General features: G+C 38.6%; 1 protein-coding gene across 1 annotated transcript; it reads left to right on the forward strand.

Moving 5' to 3' along the window:
* Positions 1-1,796: 1,796 nt before the first annotated feature.
* On the forward strand, positions 1,797-2,601 carry LOC106310180 (calmodulin-like protein 2). The gene has a single exon (XM_013747402.1). The coding sequence runs from the start codon at positions 1,997-1,999 to the stop codon at positions 2,453-2,455; it is 459 nt and encodes a 152-aa protein (XP_013602856.1). The 5' UTR covers positions 1,797-1,996; the 3' UTR covers positions 2,456-2,601.
* The last annotated feature ends 6,669 nt before the right edge of the window (positions 2,602-9,270 follow it).

The raw sequence follows: 9,270 nt of genomic DNA on the forward strand, positions 1-9,270 counted from the left end.
TATGAAAAATGTTATAGTTGCTTATAAGTCTATAAAAATTATTATTTGCAAGACTGTAGATATCATAAGCATTATCCCCAAATATAATGCGATGATTGGCAAAATTTATATAAATTTTTACGTTAGTAAACCATATACAATCTATACTGCTAAACTAGAATCATGATTTTGACCTAACCTTAGTTCACTATGTGATGTTATCAAATTTGAACCTAAATAGTTAATGGAACTTTGTGGCTTGTGATTTGTACCACTGAAACAAATAATCGTATACAGTATCATTAAACTAAAAAACAGTTAAGATATCTTCATGGCTTAGATTACACCTTTTTTTTTTTGATAACTGTGGAGATCCCAAATGTTTTCTAGACCCAAAGACTAATCTCATAAGATCCATAGAAATCTCGGTTTTCTTGCCACTTAAGGCGTCTATGGATGGTCAATGCTATTCGAACCCATTGCAGAAACTCCAGCTGGACCCCTTTACCACTAGGCCAAGGCGACTTGATTAAAAAAAAAAATTGTTACCTCCAGTATATCGTATATACCAAAGATTTTCCCATCTTTTTTTTATAATGTTATATCAAATAAGTTTTTGCAAAGATCAATTTAGGTTAACACATCACCAATCCATTTGAGGGAGCTTTATAGTATTTCCAATAATTTATTCTATTTTTTCCAAAATAAAATACTTTATAATAGAGTATGGTTATACTCCATTGATATTCTAACTTAGAATAAACAATAGAACAATGAACAAAAAAAACTATATTTATATATAGAGTAAACTCATTTTCTATTCTATTATAAAGTAGAATTAGAAATGTTCTTACAAACTTTAGAAAATTAGTAATTTTCTTCTCGGTATTACAGCTCCAATAATTTATTGAATCATTCTTATCGGTAACCAAAATTTAAATATTTTAATATTCAAATTAAATACACATTTAATATATATATATATATCAAATAAGGTTATTTACCTGTTCTTCAAATAATAATTTGATATTAACGCAGATGATGTATAAACAAATATATGATACATAAATAATAAAAAAAGTAGAAAATTAGAAAATATTAAATAAATAATATTTGAACTTTTACGAAATAGTTAGACATAAGTACTAACAGATTAAAAGAAACTTTAATTATGTTTGCATCTAATATATATAAATATATATTAATGATATTTCAAAAAAAAGTTTCAGAAATAAATTAATTATATAACACAAAAATAAAAATAATTTATTGAAAATTGATGTTTTAAATTATATTTCACATTTATAATATATATATATATATATATTATAGACAAATAAATCGCGCGTAGCGAGGTAAAATCTCTAGTTATATTAAAATTGATTTGAAAATTTAGACGCCAAAAAGTATTAAATGTCAATTATTAATGAAATAACTTTAAAGGTTTAATCAGTCATATGAGTTTATATCCAAAACCAACATGCTCACATTTAATTGATTGTTGGCCGTCAACAAAATGCTCACATTTGTATGATTCACAATACTTCTTCTCTTCTTCTTATACATCTCTTCTGATAACCACTACGACTATACTAAACTAAACACTTGACTCCACCTCCTATAATGTTTTAGAACTATAACAACGTATGAATTAGTCAACATCTCCGCGCTTGCTACGCTCCTAGTTTATAGGAATGCTAATGAGGATCTCTCGATTGGTGTCATAATTAGATGGTTCATGTCTATTTCAAGGCATTTATATAGCTATTTTTAGACCATAAAATTTTTGAAAAATTGAAACGTGTGGAGTCCATCAACGAAACCCATTATTCTCTCTCATAATTTGCTTTTCTTTTTTTAAATTTGTGCCTTTGACATCGTCCATCTTGCGTGAAGTTTTTTTTTTGTTGCAAAAATTCACCAACTTAGACTTAAGACTCTGTTTGTTGATCTTTATTATTCTTCAAATGTGAGATAATTCTTTTTTGCTACAACCACCGTCAGAACTTTTGATAAAATGGATCGTGGAGAACTGAGTAAAGTATTTAAAATGTTCGATAAGAATGGCGATGGGAAAATTGCAAAAAATGAGCTGAGGGATTTCTTCAAAAGTGTGAGTATCCTTGTTCCCGAAAATGAGATTAAGGAGATGATTGCAAAGATGGATGTGAATGGAGACGGTTTCATGGATATAGATGAGATTGGGTCATTGTATCAAGAAATGATGGAAGAGAAAGAAGAAGAAGAGGACATGAGGGAGGCATTCAGAGTATTCGATCAGAACGGTGATGGTTTCATCACCGATGAAGAGTTAAGGTCGGTTCTTGCATCAATGGGGTTGAAACAAGGAAGAACACTTGAAGGTTGCAGGAAAATGATTAGTAAGGTTGATGTTGATGGAGATGGTATGGTCAATTTTAAGGAATTTAAACAAATGATGAGAGGTGGTGGATTTGCTGCTCTTAGCTCCAATTAAACATGTTTTCTCTTTTTTTACTCATAATAAATTTTTATTGTTTAGATATTAATACTAGTTTATGGAATTTAAACAATAAAAAGAGTGTATTTGATCAAGAAAGTAGAATTATTTGCATTAAATGAAATGTCTGATGTTGAGTATTATACAACACTGTTTTCTTTGTTCATTGAGTGATCATTAAAAAACAATTATTAGCTTACAAGTGATAGTTTAAATTTGTCAGACATTTTTTTTTTCAAGTGTAGAATTAGCTTGTTTTTTTGGTATTCCAGACCTTTTGTGCCTAATGATTGTAATATTCTTGAGTTGGGACAAAATCATGTTTAATAAGAACCTGAGTTTGAGTTAGAACCGAGAATAATATGGAGCACCTCCTAATAAATTCTGAATTAAGAAACTTGTTGGGGTCAAAATCGGTCACGACGGAATCAATGTCTAAAATTCCCGGAAAATAATCCCGCAATAAAAAAAAAAAAGAAGTCAAGAAAGAACGGAAAATGTTGGGGCCAAAAACGGACACGACGAAGTTAACATCCATATATCCGTAAAAATCAGCATGAACGTTTTCACGAAAAATATTCATCGTAAAGATTGCTTTTACGAAGAATCTTGCGGTAAAATATTACATTAATCTTGGTTCATTCATCGAAACTAAACACTCGCAGCCCAAGATCACGTTCATGGAACATCGGAAAAGGATTCAAACAAGGTCTCTACGTAGCGACCGATCCTTAACGAGTCGGTCGCTACGTAGCGACCGACCAAGCCTCTCGATCGATCGCTACGTAGCGACCGATCCGTAACGTGTCGGTCGCTACGTAGCGACCGATCCGCAGTAAGTCGGTCGCTACATAGCGACCAAACGAGCCTCTCGATCGGTCGCTACGTAGCGACCGACCAAGCCATTTGTTTGGTCGCTACGTAGAAACCGATCCATCGCGGACCCGGTCGCTACATAGCGACTGAACTGTTTTGGACATTGATCAACAGGTACGACCCAAAACCTTGCATTCTCGTCAGTTCCTCAATGCCAGTTCCCGAGTACGTCAGCCATATCATTTATCACTCCCATCAATTGGAGTTATCACTTAAACTTTACGATAAAAATCGTGAAAAGTTTATTTTTATCGATAAAATTCGTAATAAACGTTTCGAGTTGAAAGACGGCCCAAACAGGTCTAAAACACTATTAGAAACCCACTTACAATTTTTTAAGGAAAAGCCCATTGATACTATGGCGGTTTATAGTTTGTCAAATTTTCGCAGATAAATGTTAAGTTTCCACGGATAATCATGAAGATCGAGAAAAATGGAATATCTCCATTTTCGAGTTATGACGGCTTAAGGGCAGGAAGGGAAAAACTCAAACCGACCTTGGAGGGAGTATATAAGGAGTCCTAGGCGAAAGGCACGAGAGAGAACTTTTTCAGAACAGACTTAGCACTTAGAGGAATTAGGCAACTTTCCGTTTTTGTTATTTCGAGCTGCAACTCAACTAGGTTTTGCAGTCTTAGGTTGTTAGAACTAGATATCTCGCCGAAAGCTCTCATAGCCAAGACTTCTACCTTGTTGTAACGCTCATACGCGAATTCGGAATAAAACTCCTTTTGCTCTTTTTTACGATTTCTTATTTGTTTTTGTCTTTACTTGCGTGTTATGATTGCTTAGAATGTGGTTTAGCAGATATCCGGGACGTCTGAGAAATTAGGATTTTCCTAACTTTCCTAATTTAAACGGAAATCGACAGTGCGAATTTCGGTTCCCACAAAACTCAAAAAGCTATAGAGCTATAAAGAAGAAATGCCATATCTGAATCCGTGACGGTTATACAGACATGGGTTTGACTCTATTAGCTTCCCATGGGAATAAGGAAAATCTTTGGGCATCCGTAGATATAAGTCAAGTTACCCAATCAATGGTGCCGAAGAATCAAGTCCATAATGCCCGAGCTCTACCTTATCTTCCTCTCTAGCCACAGAAAAAGAAAACCGACGTTTGAAACCGACCTTCTCTCCTCAGCTCTTTTTTCCTTTTTCTTATCTTCCTTGGATCTCTCTTGGACGTCGTTATGTTTGAGTTTCTGGGGGAACTTGTAACGATCCGCAGTATTTTAAAAATTTTAAAATATAAATCGCGGGAGGTTTATGTAATGAACCGGTTTCCTTTAACCGGTTTGGTTTTGTTAATTTTTATAATTGTATTTAAACCAAGCCTTTTTGCCCTTACCCAAATGGGAAGGGTTTATTATACCAAAATATAAATTTAGATCATCGTGTGTGTTTCCCTTCGGCAGCCGTCAACATTGATGTAGAGGGAAAGCTTAACCACCATCTTATTTCTTCCTTGATCACTTTCTATTTCTCTATCTCTATGCTTCTCTTCTACTCCTTTATGTTTCTCTCCTCCTTGGGCTCTTATGGAGACACGAGTTCTTGACGTCACGCACCACCACGTAATTGGTACCCACCACCGGAGTCTTGTTCTTCACCGATCAACACCGGATCCATTGTAGCTGATGATCATGGAGCCATCGTTGCTCTTGTTGGTGTTGCATAGTGGAGCCGAGACGTGGAGGAGAGACGACCGATGTTGGAGCCGCCGCACCTCATCATCATGATGGCGATCTACGCCAACACCAACCGTAAGCCACCAGAGGATACAGCTGACCCCATCACGAGCACATGTATGGTAAGACGGAGCCAATCTGAGAGGGTTAAGTGAAACCCTATGCGTACCTTGCGTATCAAGTAACCATCCCCTAACCCTACGGCTGATCTCTTTTGTCCTTCCTTCGTTATAGCATATTTTGTGCATTACTGATTTGTATTATCTCATGTTGTGCCAAAATGTGTAGCTGGGTTCCATGTCACCAAAGCCGAGGGTCTAACGTCGTGTTGAGTTTAAGTCATTCTCATGTTTCTTTTGCAAAAAAGTAATATTTTTTCCTGAACCCTAAATACAATCATGTCTTTTGTTGTCTGTTTTTCCTTCCAATCTAATCTGTGGTTGGCGAGCGGACTGATGGTGAATCAAGCTATCTTGTTTGTCGATCTATTTTTCCATTTTCCGATGTGGTTGGGCGTGATTCGTGGCAACTTAATAATTTGTATTTTGGTCATAGTTAGTTTGTTAGGATGAAGATTATATGTTAGAGTAATTATTTATGGAAGGTTCTCTTCGTTTTTTCGAAATGGTTCACAAAGATCGAATTACGTTCTTGCATTCTTAGGATAATTGCATGTTAGATTTTGTGTGATGAGGATATGTTTTAATTGATATGTTTATGTGAATGAACGTAGAATTGATCTTGAATAGAATTGGTATGTTAAGTGGAAAATGTAATAGAAATTGATTAAGGATGAGATGAATGAAGAAAAGAACGAGAACAGAAAATTGAACTTAAATAAGGAAAGTTCATGATTAAGCAATGAAAATAAATAAGGGAAGTATGTTTTGGCTTTGGGCCGTATATATTGGCTTCGGCCGTTATGGACCTTCGGATCGCAGGTTGGCTTCGGCCACAGTTGACTACATGCCGTTATGGACCTTCGGGTCGTAGGTTGTTAAATAAAGAAATTACATGATTACACAATTAAAATAAATAAGGGAAGTATGTTTTGGCTTCGGGCCGTGTATATTGGCTTCGGCCGTTATGGACCTTTGGATCGCAGGTTGGTTTCGGCCGCAGTTGGCTTCGGCAGCAGGTTGGCTACATGCCGTTATGGACCTTCCGGTCGTAGGTTGTCTTCGGCCGCAGGTTGGCTACAGGCCGTAATGGACGACGGGCCGCAGGTTTGGCTACGGCAGTAGGTTTGGCTTCGGCCGCAGGTTTGGCTTCGGCCGCAGGTTTGGCTTTGGCCGCAGGTTTGGCTACGGCCACAGATTTGCCTTCGTCCGCAGGTTTGGCTTCGGCCGCAGGTTGATGGACCTTCGGGTCGGAATGTTAGGAAATGCTAAAGTTAATGAGTGATTGAACCGAATGTTAGGTTGTTAGTTTCAGACGCATGAAAACTGATAAGTAATATGCAAAATGGCTAAGTAATGATGGAAACAAATTGTTGATAGAAAAGGATTGCTAGGTTGTTAGAATGTAACGTGGAACTTGATTGCTTGATTAATGAGTTGCATGTGGGCGGTTTTGAGCGTCCTCACCGAGTAATTTTGTATACTCATGCCTCCTTTGCGATGCAGGTAAGGTTGATTGTGTGGACCAGAGCGCGACGCTATAAAGAACATCGGGGCTAGGGTATTTGAACTTGGGTAATTTTGAGAAGTTTTGTAAAAGATATTTTCATTGTAAACTACATGATTTTAAGTATTTAGTCTCGTGTTCCATTTATAAAGTTGCAGTATTTCTCATGTTTATTGGATAAAATTTGACTTGATCTTTTACTTAGAAATTTTCACATGTTTTCAAAGATTTCCGGGTTGGGGTGTTTCAGAACTTCTCTTGCCGGAACCCTAGATCTACCTTTGAGGGGAACTAGATCCTGTGGTAAGTGGTGAACTCCTGGAGCTACAACGAGGTGCCAAGGTCCTTCGAGGAGTGGAGTCGGTGTCTTAGAGTGCGGCAGTGGTGGATTTCTTTTTTCCTTTTGCAGATCTGGTCACTGTCGTGGCGATGATGGCGCGTGGTGGTGGTTCTACTGCTCTGTCTCCTCCGGTTCTTCATTGTGTGTCTTCTTCGAAGCTTTTTTGGAATGGTGTGTTTTTGACTTCTTTGAATCAAGGCTTGGTGTCTCGCCTTTGGTTCCGGGCTGTGCTTCTGCTCAGTGGAGAGGAGGGTGGTTCATCGTCGGCGCGTTTACAATGAGTCTTGGTGGTCGTGTGGTCGCGGTCTCTTTGGTGGTCGTGTAGTCGCGGTCTCTCTGTGGTTCTGGGCGTTCATCTTTAGAGGTTTTAAGCTTGTCTTGTCGTCTATGGCTGTAACGGTTTTGCCTCCGTTGATGCTCTTTGCCTGCTGGTCTGCCCCATCCTTTTGTCCTGGTTGTTGCTCGTTCCATCTCGCGAATGGCTACTGAGCGTTTTGATGCTGCTATTTGACTACTATTTGCTTCCCCAGCGAGACGTAGTTATGTAGCGCAAAGAGGACCGAGTTAGGTTCTCTAGTCTCGGGTCATGGAATTGGCCAGGGATTCCGTTCGAGTCTTATGGGGTCTCCGTTCAGTGGAGAGATTTTTAGAGAGTACCCATCCCAGTGCTCCGACTGTCGTTGGTCGTCTTGGCAGGATACTCTCTCTCTCTCTTTTTTGCAGGTATTGAAGACCCGGGTTCTGGTCACGCTTTCCCCGCAGCTCGCCTTGTTGGAGGTTGTGTGGCGCCTGTGCTGCTTGCGGTTTATGGTGTCCTTTCCTCTATGTCCTTCAATTAGTATGGTACAGGTGGCTTCCCGCAAGGTGTGCTATCTCTTCCTCTAATCATTGAGTCTAGAGCTTCATGGTCAGTCAAGTACAAGTTTGAGGATATTATCAATACCTAGCTACTCCTGCGATGTCACGAGAAGTCCGGCATTTGAGACAACAAGGTAAGCCCCACCTTCTTGTGGTAAACATCAACGGCTGAGAACGGGGAATGATTTTCTAAAGATTTTGGAGCAGTCTAGCGGATAACGTCGGTTAAGTGGGCGAGCGAAGTTAGTCTTGTAATGTTTGAATTAGGAAAATTTAGGTTGAATCAAACTTGTAACCGAAACTGAAATTCCGGTCTAATCGGTTGATTTATAATATTAAGTATTTTTTTTAAAAGTCGATAATGACCATATTGCACGAAAAGAGAAAAGGAAACTCAAAAAATAGTCACATAATCCCTTGCGGACGTAATCTTCGGATTAAGATTCCTTCCTCCAGATAAAGTTACAGTTCTCCTGCTTCCAAGCGAGACACTAAAGCGTCCTGCAATTGACTTCAATGATACATGGCTTCCAACGACGAAGTAGTAATCGTATGCCCATTGTAGCAATGTATGCCCATTGTAAAAACGTCATTATTCAATATTTCCGCCCAAGCCATGAATCAACAAATGGGATCGGAGAATCAGGTACCCATTGAAGTAATGTGACAAATGGTAAGGCTCGACACTGCCAAGGCCCCGCACCAAGAAAATGGGTCTTGTCAACTATTGAAATGCAAGACAAAAATCATAAATCCTGCTAGATCAGTTGATCTAATCAGGCTCCAAGCCTAGAAACACCTACTAGACCATGGTATACCTTCGACAAATACCTCTCCTCCGGGTTAAATACGGTTCAGGCCTAGACGAACTCAGAAAAAGGGCACTAAGGAAGCGACATCCTGGTCATGATAGACATGTTGAGAAGGAACGACTCCGGTCGACCGAAGTGCACAAGTTATCTCCCGAATTCGACAATGAAATCAAAAATAAGGGCAAACTGTTGAGTAAAATTAATCCAAAATATATTACTATGGCTTCCGAGCAGGACGCCGACTTTCAGATTCCCACGTGGAGAAATCCCAGCTCAAATCCGGCTCCATCACTGCCTCCAAGTAAAACTGGAAGTTTTTTACTAAAGGGAATTCTTCCATATTTCCGAATATGGAGGCCTCTGACCTAATGAACAAATACGACTAACCTATAAAAGGGGACACAATTCCTCTTGAGCAGGTCGTCGACCTTCTTCTCTTGACCAAACAATTTCCAGCTCTCGGGCCAGGTTTTCCTCTTACCTCCGAATAAAATGAAAAACTACTAATACAGAGATATCTTTTCATATTTTAGGATATGGAAAGATCTAACCTAATTCTCGACTAACAACAGCCTATAACAAGGGGTCCCAAACCCTAGAACAAGGGATC

Source organism: Brassica oleracea, chromosome C8 (assembly GCF_000695525.1).
Source record: "Brassica oleracea var. oleracea cultivar TO1000 chromosome C8, BOL, whole genome shotgun sequence".
In the NCBI taxonomy this organism is placed as follows: domain Eukaryota; kingdom Viridiplantae; phylum Streptophyta; class Magnoliopsida; order Brassicales; family Brassicaceae; genus Brassica; species Brassica oleracea.